Genomic DNA, 25,504 nt, shown 5'->3' with positions numbered 1-25,504 from the left:
CCGCCAGTTTGTAACAGTTCCTTAACTTGCCATTTTGTTCTGTACTTTTCTTATCTCTGTTTTGGATATTACATTTCAAACCAGTTACTCGTGAAGGTCCCTGTACTAGGACATAGAACAAATGTATCTTGACTTTTGACAGACTTCATATCAGCTGGAGCCAAAGCTGACTTCAGCTTTGCAAAGTGTTATGGGATATTTAGCAAAAGGGAACAGAACTGATGGAAGAGCGTAATACATTCAATTAACATAACCTCACAAAACTTGTATATTATGTTAATACCATGCACATAATACCCATTAATGTAGTGTATACTACACCTAACATATATGTGTAGGCTAACAGTTTGCTTTACACAGTGTAGGCAGGATATTAAACTGCTCATGTTTTAAAATAAACACTAAATTGCATACGCTTGTTTTCCTAGCCATAGGTGGTGAAACTTGGGGTGCTGCTGCACCTCCTGGCTTGAGGTGGTTTCCGTCATATACAGGGTTTACAGTTTTGGTCAATGGCTCTCAGCACCCTCACTATACAAATTATTCTGCCCATAGTCCTATTTAACAGGTCCTTATACATCCTCCTCATTCGGATAAGATAAGTGACCTCATAGTTTTTTTTCTCAGGCAGATGTGGACTGTATTTTCATGGGTTTTCTTTATTGTATACCTCAGCGCGCATATTATCTCATATGTTTACAGTTGTATAGTCTGAGCAGTACTGTATTGCCTATGTCTTTGGTGCTACGTTTGTCTCCATTAGAAAAGATTTAAATCCAAGTCAACCCCTGTCCTGTTGGTCACAGTGGCAAACTATGTAGAACAAAGCAGGAAGACAGAAGGCTGAAAGGGTATGGCTAACTAGAGAGCTTACAGCAGCGTAGCTGCACCAATGCAGAGAGCTCTCTTGCCAACTTAAGTAATACACCCCCAACAAGTGGCGGCAGCCATGTCTCCAGGAGAAGCTTTCCAGTCAACATGTCCACACCGGCATGTAGGTCGGTGTAACTTGTCCATTGGGGGGTGGCTAATTCACACCCCGAGCAACATAACTCATGTCAACTTCAGCTGTAGTGTAGCCATAGCCAAAACTTGCTGTCTGCCCTTATCCAGGATCAGCTGAAGACCCCAAACTGCAGAGATGCTGCAGCCTTGGAGGCCATCAGAGCCTTTCTCTTCTTGGCAAGATCACACTGGAAATGGTGTCACCTCGGAAGGAAAATGAATTGTAACACCAAATCCCGGGAATTTCCCAGGGAAAGGATAATTATTTTAAACACACAGGGCCTGTCTTGGGCAGGGGCGGCTCTAGGCACCAGCAAAACAAGCTGGTGCCTAGGGCGGCAAGATCTAGGGGGCGGCAAAAGGGTGGTCCGGCGGACCTGCCGCAGTCATGCCTGCGGGAGGTTCACCAGAGCCCCAGGACGACCGGACCTGCCGCAGCCATGACTGCTCGTCCCGCGGCTCGGCTGGACCTCCCGCAGGCATGACTGCGGCAGCTCAAGCGGAGCCGCCGGAGCCGCGAACCGTAAGCAGCCGCGGGAGGTCCAGCCGAGCCGCGCGCGACCAGCGGTCCCTCTGCAGTCATGCCCGCGGGAGGTCCGCTGCTCCCGCGGCTCCGGGGCGGCCAAACAGGTAGAGCCGCCCCTGGTCTTGGGTTTCAGCTTTATAGTACAAGAGTGGGAATCTAGTCAATACAGTACTTTCCCCTTCCCTCCTACAGACCCTCAGGTCATGTCAACACTATGGGGGCTAGAATGGCACAACTATAGTGCTGCATGTATGCTGCTGTAGCATTGCAGTGTAGATGCTTCCTACATTGACGGAAGGAGTTTTGCTGTCTCTGTGTAAGAAATCCACCTTGCTAAGCAGCAGTAGCTGGGTTGATAAAAGAATTCTTCTGGCCACCTAACTGCGTCTATGCCAGGGGCTTGGTTGGCTTAATTATGGTGCTGAAGGTGTGAATTTTTCACACCCCTGAGTGATGTATCTGGGTCAATCTAAATCTAAAGCGTAGACCAGGCCTCCATCATGCTGTAGCGTCTCTCCCTGTAATCCAGTTCATTTCTCTAAGGTAAACAGGGAAGCGGAGCACCAGCACCTTCAGCAGGGCTCTAATAAGAAGGGCAGCAATAAAACACCTTCATGTTTCACTTTAACAGGATACATTTCAGATCCAGACACAGAGAGCCTCTCTGGATGTTTACCTGGCTGACGGAAGGAATGTTAGGCTTGATATCCAGACATCGGACACTGCTGAAAGAGTACTAGAGGTAATGGGTTTCTAAATGGGATACTGCTGAAACTGCTAAATTTAAGGAAAAGCGTGTGAAGAGTTGAGATGCCTTTCCTCATATTTTAGCAGGACATGGGCAAAAATGCTTATTTGAGGGAATACCTGAAGAAAACATACACTTGGCATTGTTTACTAATTCTGTAGATAAGTTTCTTAAAGTTTTTATGTTAATCAGCATTTTTTTCCTCTGCCCCTAACCTCACTCACTCAACACCCCTGCAGCTCTTTTTGTCTCCAAAGGCAGCTGTTTTGGCCCTGTGTGCAGGAGGCCATCTAAGATAATTAGAGAACTGGGGTTTTGTTTTTTAAAAAGCTTGTTTTAATATAGTTCAGGCCAAATCTGTATAAACGTTGTGTTGCCAGCCAGTGTGGCCAGAGACAGTGTTCTACATTTGTCTTAAATATAGTTTAAGACTGTTGGGGTGCTGACACATCTATTGTTACTATCCTAGCACACAGGAGCTCTAGTTATGGATCTGGACTCCTTTGTGCTTGGAGCTGTACAGACACAGAACAAAAGGAACAGAGGTTCCTGCCTCTACAGTAGAAGGAGTCTACAATCTACGTATCTTGCTGATCGATGCCCAATTTTTTTTCCTGGTGCTCCCTCTTTCTATCTGTCTTGTATCTGTCTGTTGTCTATAGTATGTATGTAGACCCTTTAGGGTAAAGAGTGTCTCTTTGTTCAGTGCCTAGCACAATGGGGCTGAGGTGTGTAGATTTTTCCACAATACCAATAATAAACAGTTACAAGTTTTGTCTTAGACACTCTAGCAGCCAAACTTTATTTAAACAGAGAGAGTCTGAACCGCGTTGTAACATCTTTTTTTAATTCAAAGATGACAATAGGCCTGTTTATAGATAGGGGGGCTTGAGTTGCTGGCCTTTAGTTGCTTCTCTTCTTAGTAACAGAAGCCAAACTATTGCCATCTGCCTGATTTCTATTTTCTCATCCCTTTCACATTGTGAGCTTCATCCTCCAACATTCCTCTAGGCAGAGATGGCGAGTGTGTAACGATATGGATGCTACTTCCCCAGTAGCCACTGTTGCTGCTGCAGGGGACACAGAAAGCCAGATTGCGTGAGGTTGGTGAGCAATTACACACCAGTACGCCCATTGACCTCAGTGGGATTATTTGTGCACGTAACTGCTCGCCATCCTAAGTAAAGAATTTATGCAGCCTGGCCCTCAGATGTTACTCTGGCTAATGAAGTCTCTCCACCTCTTCGCCATACACATTATCATTGCCTCTAATATCCCTGTTCATCATGGGTCCAAGAATAGAGAGCACTAAATCTCTTCTCAAAGCGAAGTCCCTGATATAGCACAGAGAACTGCCCAAATACTGGCCAGATCATGGTGCTTAAGTAAAGCGCATTGCAGCTGAGCAGCTGCTTTGCCTTGTGTAAAGATTTCTGTCACTTTGGTTTCTTTTCATTAACAGATAGTTTTGCCCAGTGGTTCAGGCTGGCCACACAACATCATTCTAGCAGTTCTACATCATGCAAGTGAAATGAATTCCACACACCTTCCTACAATGATTTCCACCACCCCTTTGAAAAGCATCATGTTCAAGTTTGTTGAGCCTCTGTCTACCTTTGGAGCGCTTCACTGCTTAGTTGCCAAAAAAAAGGAATTGCAAAACAATAAAATTGGTTAATCCAAAAAGCACATACAGTAACTCCTCACTTAACGTCATTATATTCCTGAAAAATGCGACTTTAAGCGAAGCAATGTTAAGCGAATCCAATTTCCCCATAAGAATTAATGTAAATATGGGGGGTTAGGTTCCAGGGGAAATTTTTTCACCAGACAAAAAACTGTATATTATATAGATATATACACACAGTATATGTTTCAGACAAACAATTGAATACTGTTCACAGCTATGATGATTGGGAAACTTGGTTGAGGTGGTGAAGTTAGAGAGTGGAAGAGGGAAGGATATTTCCCAGGGAATGCCTTGCTGCTAAATGATGAACTAGCACTCGGCTGAGCCCTCAAGGGTTAACACATTGTTAATGTAGCTTCTCATCAAGGCAGCATGAACAGGAGGGAGGGGAGACAGCATAGCAGACACAGACAGACACACACCTTGTGTGTGGAGAGAGAGAGAGAGATGCACACTGCCCCTTTAAGTAAGCTGACCCACTCTTAAGTGCATTGTCTTTTTAAGTGGATCAGGAAGTTGAGACAGCAGCTGCTGCCCCAGGCTCTCTCTGTCTCTCTCTGCCCGTGTTCCCTCCATGCTCTATGGTAAGCGGGGTGCAGGAGCGGGGGGGACACCCTGACATTAGCCCCCACCTTCTCTTCCTGCACAGCAAGCAGGAGTCTCTGGGAGCAGCTTCAAGGCAGAGGGCAGGAGCAGCACATGGCAGTGGGGGGAGGGACAGCTGAACTGCCAATTGATAGCCTGCTGGGTGGCTGCAGCACAGGGAACTTAGGGGAGCAGGGAGCTGATAGGGGGAGCTTATGCGGGCTGTCGATCCATCCTGGTTACAAGCCCCCACCAGCTAGCTGCAATGGGCTGCTCTTCCTGCAAGCAGTGGACAAAGCAGGCTGCTGCCAAATGAGGTTAGAAGGGAGCATTGCACAACTTTAAACAAGCATTTTCCCTAATTGATCAGCAACATAACAAAACAGCATTAACCAGGATGACTTTACATAAGGAGTTACTGTACCCTTCAGATTTATATCAGCATGACAGTAGCTTCCTTCGTCACTGGCATCTTCAATCCCATCTCTCCATAAAAATATCTTGCTATCTAAGCATATTGTTTGTTTGTCCTGTTTAAGGGCCAGATCCTCTTCAAGCCGGTGCCACTCTTTGTGCAGTAGTACTTTGGGTACACTTCACAATAAAGTGCCATGTTCACTTATGGCACTATAGGCAAACAGCAATGGTTCTGATAATTCATTGGCACTGTAAATGATGCTTGTTCTTTGGTTCCCTTTAGCGTGGGACAGGCTTAGGGGCATGTGTGAGCTTTCCTCATTATATATTTGTCTCACCACATTCCCCCTGGTAGCTTCCCAATTAATAGTGTAGAGTCTACAGGGGGTTGGAGTGATGTATACTGGGGTATGCCTTGATCCAAGAATTAGAAAATTAAGCTCAATACTGACTGAATGTTTCACATTGGGTAGCTCTATGAAGCGTGTTGAATAGAAGTAGGTGCTTCATTTGGATCACTGTGAGATGCTGTACTAAGTGATGAGTTTCTGACACTCTGTAGTGCCACCTTGCAATTTCAGGTAACAGGTTAATGGGGACTTTGGGTCAAGAACATATAGGGTGAAAGTTAGTCCTGGTCAGGGTCTTTTTTGCTTGGGCCTCTGAACATTTATTCTAGTGCTCTAGTGAGGTTTGGGGGGAAGTGATATTATGCTCCAGCTCTCTCTCAACTGGGAGTGTTTGTGGAATTGGTACCTTCTAAAGGCACTCTGAAAACTTGTACGTCCACCTTGTGTTCAGACCAAACAAGTCCTGCTTCTCCCACTGTGCTGCTTATGCCAACTCACACACCCAGCAACTAAACTATGGAAAAATCATTTTCCTGGTGAAAGTTTCTCCATGTCCTTGCCTCTCCATAGTTGCATCTCAGTGACTTCCTGATCAAATGGGCTGCTCATAAGTGAAAGAGGCACCTTTTTTACTCTTTTACCTGTGAGCCCAGGAGGTTCTGTGGTACCCATCGAGTGCGGGAATGGTGAGGGTAGGCTCTGGCTGCTTTAAATTAAGCTCTGATTTCCAATGTCTGAAGCAGAAAATAGGCAGTGGAGTGTTTTCAGATCCTCTTCCACTCTACACTTTCCATTCCTCTCCCTGCCCCACCCTTTCCTCATCACACATCCTGCACTTGAGGTTGGGGGGCAGGACTGTTCCTACATTCTTTGCCAGTGGGGCTGGGGCCATTCCTCCTTTACATCTTTCAGGTGGCATAAAGGGGCCTTAAAGGGGCCATAGCAAAACAGAATCTGCTTCTGAGGGCAGGTCTACACTAAGGGCGGGGGTCAAACTAGGGTACGCAAGTTCAGCTACGTGAATAGTGTAGCTGAACTCGAAGTACCCTAGTTCGAACTACTTACCCGTCCAGACGCCACGGGATCGAAGTCCGCGGCTCCAAGGTCGACTCCGCCACCGCCGTTTGCAGTGGTGGAGTACCGGAGTCGACCGGAGCGTGCGGGGAGTTCGAACTATCGCGTCTAGATTAGACGCGATAGTTCGAACTCCGAGAAGTCGAACTCACCGCGTCGACCCGGCAGGTAAGTGTAGACTAGCCCTGAGAGTCAAGCTGGGTAGGTCTTTCTCATGCGATGCCAGTAGCAAGAATATGGAGGGTTGAAGTTTAGGTCTTAACAGCTGCTTCTGCCTAGAGGGATAAAGGAACAGTTTAAAAAAAAAACAATTTTGAAGCTGCATTAATGGCTGGTGACCAGACCTCGTATAAATTCATGTTCAGATGCATAGGTGACCTCCTTTTTCATTTTTTGTTTTTAAGGTTGTCTCATACAAGATGGGGCTGTCAAGAGAATTAATAGGATATTTTAGCTTATTTTTTATTCAAGATCACAGCAATGGAGTTCTCTCTGGTAAGCCATGTGCAGTATGTGTCACATAATGCACCCCTGGGTGGGTCGTTGCCAGAGGGGATCGGACCTCTGGATCTAAAAGCATTAATCTGTCCTGCTTGAGCTAAAAGACTCATCTCTGTTAGCTGATGAACTTCCAGCCTTTGACTCTCTATATGTAGCCCAGCAACCACGAGAGAGGAACAGAGGATCACAGGTGGGTTGAGGTTATCTATAGCATAGTGGACTTTGCCTATAAGCACAGTTTTCATTGCATTTAATTTACAAGGCATATAGTAACTTGGTCACTATTGTGTGGGTTGTTTTGGTAAATATTGAGCTAGGTTGGCTTTATTTCAGGCTTCTCTGCAAATGGTTATACTTTGAAGTGAAAACTGTTTATATAATCTCAAACTCAGATCTGTACACTTGGAAGATTTCCCCCTCTATCCCCTTATAAAATGAAGTCCCTAATTTGCTTTCATTTATGTCCTCTTATTCCACTATTTCACTTTTTAATTGATAAGCATAGAAAGGTCATAACAGTGATGGAACTGGATGTGCCCTGAATGTGTGTGATTCTCTGTGCTGACAAAATGTAGATGTCTCTTGGAGTACTGTGTGGTTTTGTCCGATATGAGCTGGTGATACATATATGCCGTCCGCCCCTCCCTCCATTTGGGCAGCTGTAATCTAGTGGACTGAACCAGGACTGGGACTCAGATCTGGGTTGAAATCTTGGCCCCATTGACGTAAATGGCAAAACTCTTGTTGACTTCAGTGGGGTCAGGATTTCACCCTTGAATTTGCTACCTGACTGTTACTGATTCTGCGTGGCCTTGGACAAGTCACTTAACCTCTCTCTGCCTCAGTTTTCCAGTCTGCAAAATGGTGGTGATGATACTCTCCTGGAAGTATTTTCAGGTCCATAGACAAAAAAAGTGCTGTAGAAGTGATCTAGATTTTTTTAAATGTATATAAGATTAAGGCTGAAAGACTTCTGGGTGTTAGGGTCATGACAGGTGTTCAATCCCTTGATGGGTTTGTAGTGCAACTATCACTGCGAAACTTCACTATATATGGTTATTTTATTTATCATTTCTCTGTCTTGACTAGGTCTTGCTTTTATGGATGTGGAAGGATGAATGTGATGCTGGGAGTGTGGAATCCCCAGCTTTTATTACATGAGTAGTAGCTGAAAGTCTGTGCTATTGCATGTGTGGCAGTTGGGCCAAGTAACCAATCAGTGCATTCTCCCTCATACAATCAATGAAATTGTTGCATGCAAATTAGATGTAGAGTTAGGGTGGTGATTTGTCTAATTACCTCTGATGTTACAATGGTCTAGAACTCTTGGCACAATATGAGGTCCCTGGAATAGATGATGTTTTATAAAGTCATATTCAAAATTACTAAATATAAAAATATTTGTTGTGTATATATTTGTTAATGGTGATAAAAATTCTATAATTAGAGAAATAGGAGCTGCCCCTTTAAGAATAGGGTGGGCGCACACTGAGTGAGCTACTGCAGGGCCTAAAGCAGGGATGGGCAAACTACGGCTCACAGGCCGCATCCGGCCTGGCAGCCATTTTAATCCGGCCCTCGAGCTCTGGCTGGGGAGCGGGGTCTGGGGCTTGCTCCACTCTGGCGCTCTAGCTGGGGAATGGGGTTAGGGGCTGCTCCATGCGGCTCCTGGAAGCAGCAGCATGTCCCTGCTCCGGCTCCTACGCAGCTCTGCTGCGTGCTGCCCCGTCCACAGGCACTGCCCCCTAACCCTGGCCCTTAATTTTATGTTTGGAAAACTTATTACTGACAGCAGTCACCTCTCGTGTGACTTTTATTCCTTACTGTACTTTAGTGATAATGTGTTTTGTCTTCTGTTTCATTCAATGAATAACCAACCCTATTAGCGTACATCCGAATCACACAACATTTCTTTTGCCTCCCATATTTGCAGCTGCCCCGAACTGCTCAGTGTTGTTTGAGATCTATACTAACTTAAATCTCCTTTCCTGGATTTCTCAGTTTAGTGCTCCTTACTTGCACTCCTTGCATTACTATAAAGCAGAATAAGGAGACACTGATATACTGCTCCTTAAAAATTAGGTAAAGGGGTGGGGGTGGGGAGTGTCTAAAGAACATGATTGTCACCTACCATTTTTTATCATTTGTTTTTGTGATGTCCTCTTTCTTTTACATAACATATGTTGTCATGGAGCACTTACTGAAATACTAAAATAGCTGTTCTGCTTCAGTGGGGTTTCAACCAATCAGGCTTATTTGTCTCTTCTGTTTTTTCCCATCTGCCCTGCCCCCAGTGGTGAAAAAAGTGGCAGAATTTGAACTTCCCTACGTGAGTCTTCAGAGTATGAAAGAGTCAGACTGTAAGATTGGGATCAGAAAATGGTGAGCTGGAAGCTGAAGAGAAATTTGGAAGATGCATTAAAATTATAAATGTACTAGAGAAGAGAATCCTCACACCTTAAATTCTTTGTGTTTGGCCTGAAAGCATAACACACACAGCTGATTTTTTGTTTTGTTTTGTTTAAGGAATATAATGGTTCCTAACTGCTGGTCTTTGGACCTCTCAGTGTAATGTTGGAACTGATCCGTTTATATGATCCTGTAACAGTTGTTGATGGAATGTCCTCTTCTGCAATCAGCCAATTACTCTTGAACACTTTCAAAATCTATAGATACAGATGGTTTGTTGTTGTTTGGTTTTGTTTTATTTTTGTTTGTTTGTTTTCTTGCCAAAGCCACCAATAAAGGAAACCTTCTATACTTATTTTCTTTTCTTTAGTTAATGGTGTTTGTTTATTTTGTATATTCAGCATTATATCTCCTACAAGAAAAATGGGAGAGCTGGAGGTTCTGAGCTGCAAGTTGCAGTGTGTATGGGGAAGATTGTTTTTTGGGAATTTTCTTTAAAGATTGCATTGCTAAATATTAGATCACAAAATACCTGAATTATAGCAGTGCCACTATGCTTAAGTGTCTGTCACTGAGCTATATAAAAGTATTTTCAGACACTTGTAACTTGTCAATTTAAAATTTAACTGGACTGAAGCTTGGCATACATAAGCCCTTCTGTTAAATTCTCCAGTTTATAAGGGCTTACCTACATAGAGAAATTTAGTGGCAGAACTTTCTGTGTGGACACACTCTATTTCAATCTGAGTGCTTTTTTGTGGTTTAGCTTATGTGTATGTTCTGCCACTAATCTTCCCCATGTAGGTAAGCCCTAAGTTTTAGACACATGGAAGAGAAATATTTAATGCTGTTTTTTAACACTTGGATTCTAAATAATTGTTTTCCATATTACTTTGATAAAAGCAGATGAGCAATTTAATTTATTTCATACCGCAGTCTATTTGCTACAATGCTGTAAAGAGTAATTTTTTTACATACTTCACAGATGTGTAATTTCAAAGATGTGACACATTGCTGTCTTTTATTATTTTGTGAGTAGTGGAATCTTTCTGTATCCAAATGCATATTTATTGCTGAATGGAAATGCTAATTGTTGTGCTTAGAAATGTAATGTTTAATATTTTTCCATTTGTCAGGTATATGGATCCCTCTCTTGATAAAATGTTAATGGACTGTGGCGCTTCAGTGAATTTACTCTATATGCAGGTAACAAAAGAAGAAAACTCCTGATACTTCTAAAAGCTAATTCCCAAAATGTGTCTCCCATTTTAATAATGTAAAAGCTATGTTTTAAATAGTGCAAGTTATCTGAATATTAAGTATGGACGAGTACTTCTTTCTTGTTGTATTTTTCTTTTTTTATTTAAAAACAAAAGAAATAACTATGAATGAGCTTGTTCTAAGAGAATTTTTCATGTACAAATAACACTGTCTAGTTTGCAAATTCTGTTTAGTGTAAGCAATTATTCCATGCATACAGGGGATTTATTTAGACCTCAGTCCATTTTCTTCTCATGACAATATATGTAAGTGCTATTATGTGCTAGTGGTGTTAAGGCTGAGATCACACTAGCATACTGAACACTTCCACTACTTACCATTTTCTCAAAACAAAAAAAAAGTCGTTTGAGGATTAAAATGTCTCCTGGTAGTTTCTGTCCAGAGGTTAATTTTTTTGGAAGATTTCATAAAACTCCACTAGGCTTCTTCTGTTTTATCTGAAGGTAGAAAAAAAAATATCCATAATAACTTTTACACTCCTCCTTTCTCTATTGAGAACTCAACGCAAAAGGCTTCAAACCTGGCACGTGCATTGTCTTAAGCAATCTCTGTTAGCAAATTTCATGGTTGTAATTCACCCTCTGTGCAGCTCCACCCGTGATTGTATTGGTGGAAACTGTAGTGTAGACAGGGCTCCAATGTCCTTACCACTATATTGTGCTGGGAGGTCCTTCAGCGTCATGATTAATTACCATTTTTGCTTGCTCATTTTATTTTTAAAATTGGTAGTTGTGCCCCATCATTCCATGTGGTGTTATATTTTCTCTGTGTAGTGGAATCATGTTCTGCACAAGCAAACGAGCAGGTTGACAGAGTAACAATAGATACCGCTTTTCATAACCAGAGTCAGGGGCTTGCAGGTATGTTGGGCAATGCTGAATTAGAAACCATTTTGGTTCAGGGACTAAGGGTTGAGTAGACTAAAAGTTATGTGCAGCTGTCCAAAAATCTGAGCGCGTGTTTTAAAAGATGTTGGGATATCTTCCCCACCCCGACAGTAAAGGGCAGATGGAAATACCTCTGCCCCCACCCTTATTTTTAAGTTAAAATTTACTAACTCTTCTAAATAAGGCACTGCAGGAAATTGAGAAGAATTGGGTCAAACCCACAGATGGACAGATGCAGAAACTGGAATCGCTACAAAAAGCGGCAAACAAAATAAAGGTAAAGTGCTCTTTTAAAATGATATAAACCTATTGAGAGAATATATTTCAGGATGAAGACCCTTGAGGCTGCAGCCACATATAATTAATGTGTTTTTTCTCTGAAAAGTGAGTCTGTAAAAATGGCATCATAACATTCCATATTTATCCTCTCCCTCACCCCCTCCCTCTGTGACTTTCAGACCCAGTTTACAGGTAAACTGAGATACAGACACCAGATGACTAGAGCTGGGTGAATAATGGATTTTTTTGGTTCACTGCAATTCCAAAAAATTGAAGAAAATTTTTTGGGTTAAACATTTAATTCACTCCAAAACAAAATATTTCAATTATGAGCATTATTAAACATTGTTAATGTTTAATAAAAGTGAAGGAAATTTCTAAACAAAGTTTTTCTGAAGCAAAAAAATGAGTTTAATTTAAAAAATGTCAGACTAAAACATTTCCATTGTTTCAGATGGCAGTGGGGGAGAGAGGTTTGACTGAAACAACTGGTGAATTTTAAACCAATTTGCAAGATGGCTTGGTGATACTGAATCTGCATTTTTAGCCAAAAAAAAAGTTGAGATGGAAAAACTTTTCCAGGTCCAGAGGTGACTTCAAGGCCACAGTGAATTGGTAGAGCTAAGATTAGAAATCAGGTCTTGGTTCCTTGTGCCTTGCTCAGTTACTAGATCACAACTGCCTCTGTACAGAAGATCATGTAGGACACTATATTTCAACACTTTCCAATTCTGTGTTTCTGATGCAGGTTCTAGAGCTGGTTCAGGAAGTGCAGCACTATGGATATATACAGCTTGATCCCTGCACCTGTGACTATCCAGAAGTAGGCTGTTCTGCTGCTGTTCATGTAGGAAATAATGAGATTAGCTGCTTCATAAAGTTACCTAGTAACCAGACCAAAGAGGTCAGCTTCAGAATCAACAGGGTGAGGTGCTGGCAGGTCACTTTTCTAGTAAGTACCTTGTTGACATTGCAGCTCCCCAAATATTTCAACACATTTAATTCAAAATTACCTTTTTCCTGTATGAGATCAAGGTTGTCAGGGAGCCGATCGGAGCTCTCTAATTCTCAGATACCTTGCCCTCAGCGTACATACCTTCAGCTGCTTTCCCTTAAGCTAGAAGGTGGAGTGGGACAGCGGAACTGGCACATGAGGTAGCAGAGCCACCTTAGTCAATTTTATGTTAGTGGAGATTTCACCCTTCGCAGGGGGGACTCTTCCAGTACAGATCTCCATCAGCTTCAAATTCACTTTTGCCCTGTAAGCCACACAAACTGAACCTGGCTGACTGGAGAGTCCAGCCCTGATTCTGAGTTAATACCTCTTTGCGGCAGTTTCTTCTCTTTCTCTTCAGGGCGCTATTACACAGCCAAAAGACCAAGGACATGAGCAGACCCTAGAGCTCAGGTTTGAGTACAATGATTCGGATTCATGGAGATGGATCGTCTTTTACACAAAACAGGTTAGCTTCAGGGCAGTAAAGAAAAAGGCCTTTGGTGAAAAGTAGGCTGCTAGCCACTGGAGCTGGAATTTACTCTTCAGTGCTTATGTGTGGCTCCTATATCTAGACAACTGCTGTGTCTGTGCCAGTTCAGCCTAAGGATAGACTTACATGGGAGCTCAAATACTTCTCCCCAGAGAGAGGGTTGAGATTGGCAAGAGAAATTGCCCTGCACTGGGCTGCAAGCCTGGAATGGTATGCAGAGGTGTTAGTTTTCTTTTTTTATTTACTAGTCCAGTGGATAGTCACAAATTTTAATGTGGTGGAAATGCTTAATGACTGGACACTATCTTCCACGTGGTAGATGATGCACATGAATATTCCACTCAAGTACATGTTAAATAAAAAACAGGTGCATGGTAGATATAAATCTATACCAGCATATTGTAAACAATAATAATTTTTTAGTAGCAGAGGGGTAGTCATGTTAGTCTGGATCTGTAAAAGCAGCAAAGAGTCCTGTGGCACCTTATAGACTAACAGATGTATTGGAGCATGAGCTTTCATGGGTGATGCAGCCGACGAAGTGGGTATTCACCCACGAAAGCTCATGCTCCAATATGTCTGTTAGTCTATAAGGTGCCACAGGACTCTTTGCTGCTTTTACAATAATTTTTTAAAAATCCCTTTTTCCTCCTTTAGTACTGTCGCACCCCACCCATCAGGTCTCTGGCTGCTGTTCAAAGAAAAAGGTGTTCAGAAAGAGAAGTAGCCAATATATAGTTATGTGCCAGAGCTGCAAAACTCAGAGCTGGATATGAAGGAACCCAGGTTTTTTTGAGGGGTGTGTGTGGAATCTGGGAATCTTGGTACAGGCCCACCCCTAGTACTTTGCTTTTAAAAAAAAAATCAAACAAAGGGAATGTGGTGTGTTCTTCAAATGAGCTGTTTCTCTTCTTTCCCCTCATCTCTCCTCCCTTTCCTTCCTCACACCCCAAACCTGCCAAAATTAATAGCAAATAAGACTTTACAAGTGAAATCAGAATGCTTAATTTTTCATGTATTATTTCTGCATTCCAGTATGCCTCTGTATTGTCCACCCACTTATGTAGCAGCTCATTATTTTGCTGCTACTCAGAGTTTTACAAGAACGTGAATCACCCCTATATTCACAAGCTTTCCACTTTGGTCACTGTTATGGGAAGAGAGCAGCCAAATTGAAATTCCCTCATTGTTAATTTTTGGGCTGAATCTGTTAACTAGAGCTGCCCCTAGGCTCCAGGAAATAGGAAAACAGCGTTCCTTTCTTCAAAAGTGAGAGAAAGAAAATATAGCCTGAAAAGGTGCTGGGAGGACCCCAGGGCTTAATCTAAAGCCCATTGAAGTCAATGGAAAGACTCCTATAGACTTTGATGGGCTTTGCATCCGGCCCCAGTAGAACTGGTGGTGCTGCCATGCCCACTGCTTTCAGTTCACACTACCACTGTAACCATGCAGTGCACAATAGCAGTGAGATTGGCTCCAAGCAATTGCAAATATACTATCAAATATATACTATTTGCATTGTTGCAACAACTTTTGCATGTAGACACAAGGGGATCTGAATTTAAGAGGTGCTGAGCACTTGCTGCTCCCATTTATTTCCGTTGAAGTTTTGGGCTCTCAGCACTTCAGAAACTCGAGTTTAAGGTGTGTTAGAACTATGGTAGATACTGTACTTAATTTGGTATTGTCAATACCAATGCAATTTGCCTAAGCCAGCCTTGAATGTAGTTCAGCTGCCTTAGAGGCACAAAATGGGGGTAATTATAAGAGAATAACTTGCGGTACAGAGCCCACAATAAAGACACCTACCCTAAATTTTCTAAGTGGTGGTGTCAGGTCACAGTGAGATTGGATTGCAACTAATTTGGTGAACACAAATATTTTAAACACATGGTAAAATTAACCAGATTAGGCAAGTAATAGTTCAGTAGTTACCAGGAAAAGTGGGAGGGGAAATAGGGTTGAGTAATCTTTAACAAAAGAAACTAGAATGTATTCTGTTTATCTATTTAGGCATTTCTACTGAGTAGCTGCTTAAAAAAGATAATATCAGAACAGCTGATGAAGACAACCAAAGGAGACAAAGAAATGGTGAGCAAAGCGATCTATCTGCATCTCCTGGTGCCCAAGTATATGGCAGCTGACCAGCAACTCTCACTTGTCTATGCTAAGAAATTTTTATGGGAATGAAATTTCCATTGCTGCTACCATCAATTCAGCTGCATCAGTGGCATCTGCAGTGTAGAAAAGGCTCTTGCAGCTTCCAGTATTTTTACTGTAGATTGAATTGACAAGGTGGTGGAAATGGCGCAAAAAATATTGTGATCTGGATTTCAAAGATGACCTTTTGTCGTAATGGTGTTTAATGTTAGTCTTTCTCTATCCCCCTCTAGCTTTTAGCTTGTATCACATATGACAAAGCACACTTATCTTATAACTCTTATATGTCTTCCCTCACTTGCTGTATTCAGGTCCTGTCTGAATTTTTGTTTTCTGCTAAGACATTTTATTCACCACGTTTGCAGTGATCAGTCTGAAATTTTGAAAAATTCACACGGAGACAAAGAGGGCCTTTTTTTTTTTTTTTTTTTTTTTTAAAAGAGAGAAGTTTAGTAAACTTAAAAAGTAAAAAGGCTAATAGTCAAAGTTCCCTGTTGCTGTTGAATGTTTTTTTTTAAATTTAAACACGAACATCTTTTATAGGTGTTAGATTTATTCATAATATTTGAAATTATTAATATGGGAAAGCACCAAACACCAATGTAACCAGAAATTCTTTTAATGAAATCTAAAGGCCAAATGGTAGTTTATGCAGATGCTATAAAGATGCCTAAAAGCCTAACTACTACCAAATTACTACATCCAAACAGTAACAAAACATTTATAAGCATATGATTAAGATGCTTTCAAATGGGCTACACCCAGGAGTGATTAGACCCATATTGGTTTGCTCAGTGTGGTCAGGTAGGTACTGTATTAGCAATGACCCCTTTTAAGAGTTTACTTTTTATACCTTCTAACAAACAAGAGATGTTATTGCCAATTACTGACTTCCGCTAAAAACAAATTTGAAACAGTTCACCCTTATTTCCAGTCTTAATCCAGATAAGCTTTACAGCCTTCTTTCTTCCCAAGGCCTTTCCTTTCTTATCTTGTCCCCCCATTCCTTGCTTACTCGCAGAACAATGGGAAGGTGTAGGCTTGTTTCTTTTAAGACAGTTTGTCTTATTACTGGAGCTCTTTATTTTATTAGTTACTTTTGGAACCGTACATCCTTCCCACACTACAACTAATACTAGTTATTCTCATTAACTTCTTTTTCTTGCTGATTTTGGCTGCCTTTACAGCATGCATATATATATATATCCTTGACCAAATTAATCTTTAATTTTATACTTACCCCACAATAGGTGTTTCTATGGTGGTCTTAGCTATAGTGACTGAGTGCTAAATGTCAATACCTTTGCTAACATCCTGAAATTTGACAGTATTGTAGAACAGCTGTTATGTTCTATTCTTTTTCTTTAAGACGTGAAAGGAAGAGAATGTGTGTGGGCTGCTAGGTTAGTACTTGGATTATGATATCGCCATGCTTATTAAAGTGAACAGGAAGGCAACAAATGACTTCTATGTTCCGTTTTAAGCAATTAATAAACGAACATTGAGTAAATGGAGCTGGAGACCAATTTGAAACTGATTTAATCTTTAAACCCTAAGTTATTTGTAGTAGAGCGATGCTAACATTTTAAATGTGGCAGTGATGGCTAATTTTCAGATGCTGCTGCTACTACTATTTAGTAGCTATAGTGATTCTGAACCGAATTAAGGACTTGTAAATAAATGGAAACTGGGCCAGGCCCAATGTGGTTTGTCTGTATACTTGTTTTCTTTGAGTTTACTGTGTTTTAAATTTCATTACTCTGTGTAGCAGATTGAGATGCCTGAATCCCTGAAGAGTAAAAAATCCAGCGTCCAACAAAGTCAGGTCAGTGAGTGAGTGTGACATACCGAGGTACAATCCACACCGAGGCCAGGTCTACGCTACAGATTTATATCGGTATAGCTACGTTGCTCAGCGGTATGAAAAAGCCACACCCTTGAGTGACATAGTTATACCTACCTAACCACCTGTGTAGACAGTGCTATGGTGACAGGAGAGCTTCTCCCATCAACATAGCTCCCACCTCTTGGAGAGGTGGATTAACTACGCCAATAAGAGAAGCTCTCGCGTAGGCATAGGAGCATCTTCACTAAAGTGCTACAGTGAGCGGCACAGCTGCAGTGCTGTATGTGAAGACAAGCCTGAGTAGTTGTCATCCCTGCCTAGGTGTGCCCATTATAGTGCCTTGCTGCTGTAGCCTCCAACCTGGACTGCTCACAAACAGCCTCCAGCATGTAAGTCACTCCCAGCTCTGGCTGTGTGTTCTGCAGCCAGCTAGCCACACCTTTGCTCTTAGTAGCTATAATTATGCTGCAGGGTGACCTGAACATATCCCCAGTCCGAGATCGTCCCTCCGAAATGTATGTCTTGTACTGCCCAGCCCTCTCCTGGATAGCACAAATATATTAAGTCTCTTAAGGAAATAATATGCCAGTTTATCATTTTAAATAGTTATCCAAACACTTCAATTTAAACACACTGTATTAGATAAAATAAAACAATCTTATTAACTACAAAGAAATTTTAAGTGAGTATAAGTAATAAGGCCTAAAAGTCAGAAATGATTATAAGAAAAATGAGAAACTGCTTACTGGTGCCTAATTTAACAAATTATATTATGCTCCAGTAGATTACTGGCCAAACTCTCAGGTCAGGACCCTCCCTTCCCACCCAAGTCCAATGGCTGTTTTCCTTTGTTATCTTACATGCAACCAGAGAGAGAAGAGGTATTTGCCCCTTCTTTTTAAAGTCACAGACTATCAGGGTTGGAAGAGACCTCAGGAGGTCATCTAGTCCAACCCCCTGCTCAAAGGGGGACTAATCCCTAGACAGATTTTTGCCCCAGATTCCTACATGGCCCTCTTCAGAATTGAACTCACAACCCTGGGTTTAGCAGGCCAATGCTCAAACCACTGAGCTATCCCTCCATCCCCCACTTTGTGAAGTGTTTGAAGCTAGGAGCAAGGTGACAGGCAGGCTGCGTGGAAGGAAACTCCATGCTCTTTCTGTGCTAAGATGTAGATTTTTTGCCCTCCCCCGCCCTCCTTTCCTGCCAAAGAATGACCACTTAGGGCTTGGCTACACTTGAGAGTTGCAGCGCTGGGAGTTACAGCGCTGGTCGTATAGCTGTGTAGGGAAAGCGCTGCTGTGTGACCACACTCAGAGCTACCAGCGCTGTAGTGTGGCCACATTTGCAGCGCTGTTGGGAGTGATGCATTATGGGCAGCTATCCCAGCGTTCAAGTGGCAGCAATGTGCTTCTCAAAAGAGGAGGGTGGGGTGTAGTGTGACAGGGAGCGGGGGAGAGAGAGTGGATTTTTGGAGCCGACACTGTGTATCAGCTCCCTGTCTTGCAAAATCAGAAAATTTTCCCGACCCCTTACGCTTAACTGCAAACAGCTTGCAGACCAGATAAGCAGCTGCTCCAACGGACTCCCTTTCTCCGCCCCACCCCCGCTGTTTCTCTCCTCAAGCAAAAACACTCATCCCCCTGCCTGCCTCATTCACAGCAAGGTAGGGGGTTATCTCAGTTGATTGTTCAGTCAGTTACAGATTGATCACAGCAAACAGGAGCTGTGTCTGTTTTTTAGATAAGCAGCTCCCGGAGCCCCGAGTTCATAACAAAACAAAGAGAGTAATCAGTTAAAAGCATTCTGGGATATCTCCTAATACCCTGGAGGCCAATAACAGCGCTGGTGTGTGGCCACACCTGACGAGCAGCGCAGCATCACCAGCGCTGCACTAGTTATACCCCGAGCAGACCAGGTGTTCAGCCAGCGCTGCAGCCAGGGAATTGCAGCGCTGGATGTGCCTTGCAGGTGTGGACAGTTACTAAGTTGCAGCACTGGAAAGCCTCCACCAGTGCTGCAACTCTCAAGTGTAGCCAAGCCCTTAGTAGGTAATGGTCTATCAGCTTTGTTTACACCAGGCTGAGGCATCAGCTTGCCCTTTGTCTGTGAGGAACTGGTTTGGCCAAACCCCAGGCTTATCTGGAAAACATACTTTTAGTCATGATCTCAACTTATGTTTGTAGCATCACATATAACGCTGCTACATGCATTTTGCCATATTATTGATCAGCAAATTGAGTTTTTAAATGATACTTCACAAGGCATACCTTGTACAAACAATAATGTAGGATGTGAATACAGGTATAGTCTATCGAAGTGAGAAATTGCAATTATGTTTCATTTACACAAACAGCTTTGCTTGTTAATGCTGTTTGAGCAGACCATTGGGTTCCTTACCTGGGCAGACTCCCATTGAGTTCAGTGGAAATTTAATTGACTAAGGGTCAGAGCTAGACAAATATGGGAATTGAATCTTGTTTAAATAAAAATGCTAATTTGCTTTGATGGATTTAATGGCACCCCACACTGCACTCATGTATTTTGGGGGGGGCGAGGGGTTTGGGTTTTGGTTTTTTGCTTTTTGCAAATATTTGCATGTGTAGAAATTTTTTGTTTGCAAGAATGTTTGTGGAAAGCAAAAGTTCACACTTGCCTATATATGTGTATCCATTGGCAAATGTTTGTGCAAGTTATATACTCAAACAAGTATTTCACTAGGATTATTTGTTCACATAGTATTGTTTCTGTTCTCTGATTGGATAACTCCCAATCAAGTAAAGAGAATTCAAGAAAGTTTCAGTCACATAGAGCATATAACAAATTACAAGTAGCAATTGCTCAAAGCATCATTCATGGCTAATACTTCTTGAGTACCTATTGGCTAAAATATGTTCTCTTAAACCAATAGTTTAATAAGATCCAAATATAAAAATTGAAAGGTAACAAATCTAAACCTAATAAAAAAGTCCTTTTTATACAATGCAAAGTTAACCTATGGAACCCATTGCCACATGATAATAAGACCAAGAGAAAAATTGATGTATAAGGGCTTATAAACCAACCACTAAATGTGCTGAAATTAGGAAGTAATTTTCCTCCAGGAGCAAATTATTCAATGATTGTCTGTTGTGAAGTTTCTTGTCCCTTTCCTCTGAGGTATCTGGTAGTGGGCACTGTTAGAGACAGGTTACTGGACTAGAAGGACCAGTATTGCAATTCCTATGTAAAAATCCACATCTGTTTGCAGATAACTTGTCAATGGAGAAAAGGAACTAAATTGTCTGAATAGATTGTTCACTGTCAATCGTTCACCTAATGCTTGTAATGATTGAGAAAGGACCCTAGAATTTGAGCCAATAGCCTCGTCTGGTGCATCATTAGAAGTGAGAGTTTTTGCACTTCTTTTTCTCAGTTGTGTGGAATGGTCCATTTGAGAGACATCTCTTCTGATTCTAACATACTTCTCATACAGCCTACTTTATTAGCATTGGTAACATACATAGTGACATTTACTCCAGTACAGAGGTCCACACAAGACCCTGTACAAAAGATTTAAATGAGGCTTAAGAGGTGCATATGATCTCGAGGGCTCTCTGTACTGCAGTGAATGTCACCCATAGTGAATTCTAAAAAGGAAACTGTTCACTTACGCTAGATCCAAGTGCTTGCTTGAGCTGATTTTTATCTACAATATTAGCCTTTTTATTGAATCTTTACATGAGATGCTGATACTTTCTGTCTAGACTTCAAAATCCTTTCTCTAAGCTATAAAACCACCAGTGGGGTAAGTCTTCAGTCTTTATTTCTGGTTTTAAGACACCAGATTTAATTTGCAGTGTAAATATTCTGTAATGTTAACAACCTGAGGGAGGGAGGGAGTTGATTGTTGGACGGACAGCGCCCGTCTGTGGAATGCACTGTTACATTATCAAAAAATGCAGATAATAAAGATTTCATTTGATTCAATCTTATTCAGTTGAACCTCTTAAAACCTCCTACACATCTCAGTGTTAAGGTTCTTGAGGCCTCCCTACCCCACCCCCCTTGTTGAAGCCTTAATATCACTTGGTAAGATGCTTGAAAAACCTTGCATTAAAATTACTCTTTCCCTAACAGGTTTTTTAGGTTAAAGAGAGAGTTGCTTGGGCTGCCTCTATTTACTCTCACCACTACCATCTTGATCAAACACCTTGCTGATCTTCCTTCTAGCCCAGGCAGGGTTTAAATTCTCAGAGCATTTTCTGGAGCCCCAGGGTTTGGGGCTTCTGACCTGTGGATTTGAAAATATTTACCAGAGCTCCACTCCAGACAGTTCCAGCTGAATCTAACCCCTTTGCCCAGGAGGGATGGATGTTTAATGAACCACTCTCCCAGAGTTTTCCCAAAGGAATCTCTAGAGAACTATTTCTGGGTATTTTTTGTCTACTCATGGGAACAAGAAATCTGGTCTCCGTTTTTCTTGTTGTCTCATGGATGCTACTATTAGGCCACCAAGATAGCCCATAAAGAGTCTCTGTTTTGTAGTTATCCAGTACAGCTATAAAAATTAATAGGAAGTTGAAGAATCATCCACTGGATGGAAATAAAAACAATGGTTGACAGGCAGTAGATAGGCAGTCCATAAGTACAGTGAGGCCATGTTATGGAATGTTCCAACATCTAGACAAGTTTAGAATGACTGAAGGTATGTGTACACTACAAACCTAAGTCAACCTATATTAGGTCAACTTACAGCTACCGCAGTAATTACTGCAGTGGTGCATGTCCACACTTGGGTTGGGGGTGTGTCTCCTCACCAGGAGCACTGCCACCAACCTAAGAGAGGCAGTGTGGGAGCTGAGAGCCCGGTCCCTCAGCTCTGTTGGCAGCTCTCTGCCAGGAGCCTGGCAACCCCACTGGCTCATGGGCTCCCAACAGGCTGTCCCCCCACCCCCTTCTCCCCGTTCCCCACCGACAAGACCACCAATAGGAGGCACGCAATGTCTGTGTAGACACTGCATTGCCTGATTACACCGACATAAGCCTTACACCTCTTGTGGAGGTGGAGTAATTATTTTGGTGTAGTAGGGCACTAAAATCGGTGGGAGGAAAGCTGTAGTGGGGACACTGACATAATTAGGTTGACATAAGCTGCCTTAATGTTGACCTAACTGTGTAGTGTAGACTAGCCCTGAGTCTTCGAGGAATCTCTGAACAAGGGAACTGAGATAACTAATGTGTTACTGCGAGGTGAAGTTATAAACAGAATTTTGTACAGATGATAGTGAAAATTAAGGTTGCCACAATTTATATAACATACATTTTTATACATTGCTTTAAACAATTTATTTAATGTGTAACTCAAGATTTCAGCTATTTGCAAGACACAAAAGAAAAACCTATGCTCTAAATTCTCCAGATATAAACAGTAATCTACAAATACATATCACATTAGTGTAGAGGCAGGCTCATGCTAAATGCAAACTTAGACACTAGAGAAATTGGGTAACATTGTAGTGGGAGAGTTTTGGGGTAGCATCTACCACCTGTTGGAAGAGGTCTCTTCTCCCAACTAAAAGCTTAGAACAATGATGGCTCTTTGAGGACAGAAGAAGAGCAGAATGCAATGCATTCACAGTGGTTGGATATAAATAATTACCTTATGTAGGCCCCAGTCCTGCAAACACTTGCCTACTGTGATGGATTCCCCAGGGTGCAACTTGGAAGTGGGGTACTGCCAAACTGTCTGTCTTACCAATCTGAGCTCCATCTCACACTGTCATGCTGTGACAAGCTGCAAATCCCTCCAGATCCTGCACTCACGCAGCCATCCACAGGCAGGGACATACATAGCTGAGTTACATGAATGCTTCTCCCAGCCACTCATGAACTAACAATAGAGAGGCTCTAGCCAACTCTCCCCAGCCTAGGAACCTAAAGGTAATAATTGGAGATATACCAATCTCCTAGAACTGGAAGGGACCTTGAAAGGTCATCAAGTCCAGCCCCCTGCCTTCACTAGCAGGACCAATTTTTGTCCCAGATCCCTAAGTGGCCTCCTCAAGGATTGAACTCACAACCCTGGGTTTAGTAGGCTAATGCTCAAACCACTGAGCTATCCCTCCTTTCCTCCTACCAGAGCTGTACCATTTTGCTTTGGTCAGAAGCCTGACCAGTGTAAGTTTATTCCCCAGTCCATTCCTCCCTCATTGTGGAGAGGATGGCATAAGCCCTTGTTCCTGAGCAGTTTTCCCTTGTACTTCAAGTAACACACTGTTTTAGGTAAAACATACAAAACAGATTTATTAACTACAGAAAGATAGATTTTAAGTGATTATAAATTGTAAGAATTCAGATCAAAGTTGGTTACATAAGAAATAAAAAGTAAAATCACAATCTGAGTTCTATATACTAGATAGGATTTGAATCAAGCAGGGTCTCACCCTGATACACAATACAAGCTGGTCACAGATCTTCCATACACAGGCTGGAAACTCCCTTCAGCCTGGGACCACCTTCCCAGTTCAGTCTGTGTTCTCCGGACATACTGCCAGGTGTTGAGCTGTGGGGGGAGTGAGGCCAAATGATGATGTCACTTCCCCCTTTTATAGCTTCGTCTAGCTTGCTGGAAAGATCCTTTGCTGTGATGTGAGTCAAGCAACGTCCATTGTGTACGTGGTATCTCTGAGAGGTTTCCATTTTATACAGTTCCTGGGTAATCCTTGTGAGTGTGTGTATTCCTCTTAATTGGCCATCATCAGTTTCTGGGTGAACCATTGTTGTACCCAAAAGACTGGTTGTGCGTGTCTCCAACCTCACAACATATTTCAGTAACATACATATAGCAAAACTTCATAACTCCACATACAATGATAGCACATACAATGTATGTTGTATTAATGTTCAACAGATTAAGACTTTTAAAAGATACCTCACAAAGCATACTTTTACAAAACACATCATAATTATATCACCATGGTAAATATGGGGGTTTCAGGGTGTTGCTTTGGGGTATAGAGTGTCACACCCACATGTCTAATTTAAAGCATGTGAGTATTGCCACTGACTTCAATAAAATAGCTCACATAATAAAGTTAAGCACATGCTTGTAAGTATTTTCTGGATTTGGACATTATTATTCAGGCATAACACCAATAAAAAGCAGCCCCAAATGTCCCAATTTGTCCCATCATTAGAGCATTGAAATAAACATTACTGTAAACATTACAGTTTCCTGCTCCAATAAGCAATTATCTGTCTCCTAAATGCTGACCTAGAAGTGCCATCCATTGCATCAATAAAATAGGATAATGTCTGCTAAACTTTTTTTTAGTTGCATTAATGTTCATACTTATTGCTGAATGTCTATTGGTTTTTTTGGTTACTGTGATTTGTGTGCTCTTACTGTATTTAACTGTGTATTTGTTTCTCTGCAGATAGCTCACTCTGGTTTTATATCAAGAAAAAGGATTTTGGTTAGACCAAATAAAGAGGATGGTGTTTTTGAGAAGATAAGAGAGGAAGATCTGTGATAGATTATTTAGAACTGCCTATAAAGATATGTTGCAAAGTATCAATTATATTAAAACAGTCTTCAATTTAACAATACCTTATACATTTTTCTAATTCTTTGACAATTATAACATTCTTGATCTTGTAGTTTTAAAGATCCAGTTAACCACTCCCTGGAGTTAGAACTTGCTATAAATTTGAAGAAAAAGTGAAGACAGGGCAACATAAAAACATCTTACATTTCTTATATATGTGTATTTTTATAACTGAAATTAAAAAATTTTGAAATAGAAAACAGTCTACTGAAATGTTAGAGCTGGAGAATTTTATTTTGCATTAAAATACAAAGTTTTAATTAGTTGAGTGCTGGTTTAAATATTGAGACAGTGGTTGAGTGCAGCTCAGTGTTGCCATATCTGGATTATCTGGGAAGTCCACCCATTTCCCTTGGACACATACCTTGCCATGATCATTTATGCTCTTCCTTATCAAGGGCAGTGAGCCTACTACAATGCCCCCATGCTTCTAACTGAGCTTCACTTGATGCTGATCTGGAGACTGCAACAGTTGCTGAATGCAGCTGTTAATGTACTTCCTGGCATAAGAGCAAGGGAGTCAGTTATGCCTATTAACCCACACAGTGGAATCTACATTGGCTGCTGATACACCTAAGAACATATTTAAAGGTCTTAGGACTTGTCTACACAGGGAATTCATGGGGAAGTTAGTGCAATTAGGGTGTGAATTAGTGCAGTTAGAGTGTG

General features: G+C 41.7%; 1 protein-coding gene across 4 annotated transcripts in view; it reads left to right on the top strand.

The window, feature by feature from the left end:
- The window catches only part of SNX31 (sorting nexin 31), a 61,414-nt gene extending 36,165 nt beyond the window's left edge, over window positions 1–25,249 (top strand). The window contains exons 5-14 of one of the 4 annotated variants that reach the window (XM_039527760.1): window positions 2,163–2,273; window positions 6,800–6,890; window positions 9,191–9,278; window positions 10,442–10,511; window positions 11,658–11,750; window positions 12,501–12,704; window positions 13,108–13,215; window positions 15,253–15,330; window positions 17,171–17,224; window positions 24,665–25,244. In XM_039527760.1, coding sequence (XP_039383694.1) covers window positions 2,163–2,273; window positions 6,800–6,890; window positions 9,191–9,278; window positions 10,442–10,511; window positions 11,658–11,750; window positions 12,501–12,704; window positions 13,108–13,215; window positions 15,253–15,330; window positions 17,171–17,224; window positions 24,665–24,760 — 993 coding nt within the window. In that variant the 3' untranslated portion in view covers window positions 24,761–25,244. Of the gene's footprint in view, window positions 1–2,162; window positions 2,274–6,799; window positions 6,891–9,190; window positions 9,279–10,441; window positions 10,512–11,657; window positions 11,751–12,500; window positions 12,705–13,107; window positions 13,216–15,252; window positions 15,331–17,167; window positions 17,225–24,664 lie in introns of all 4 variants that reach the window. The other 3 variants (XM_039527759.1, XM_039527762.1, XM_039527761.1) reach the window with 3 other exon arrangements.
- The last annotated feature ends 255 nt before the right edge of the window (window positions 25,250–25,504 follow it).

Source organism: Mauremys reevesii, linkage group 2 (assembly GCF_016161935.1).
Source record: "Mauremys reevesii isolate NIE-2019 linkage group 2, ASM1616193v1, whole genome shotgun sequence".
NCBI classification, from domain to species: Eukaryota; Metazoa; Chordata; order Testudines; family Geoemydidae; genus Mauremys; species Mauremys reevesii.
This window is presented reverse-complemented; position numbering and strand designations above follow the sequence as displayed.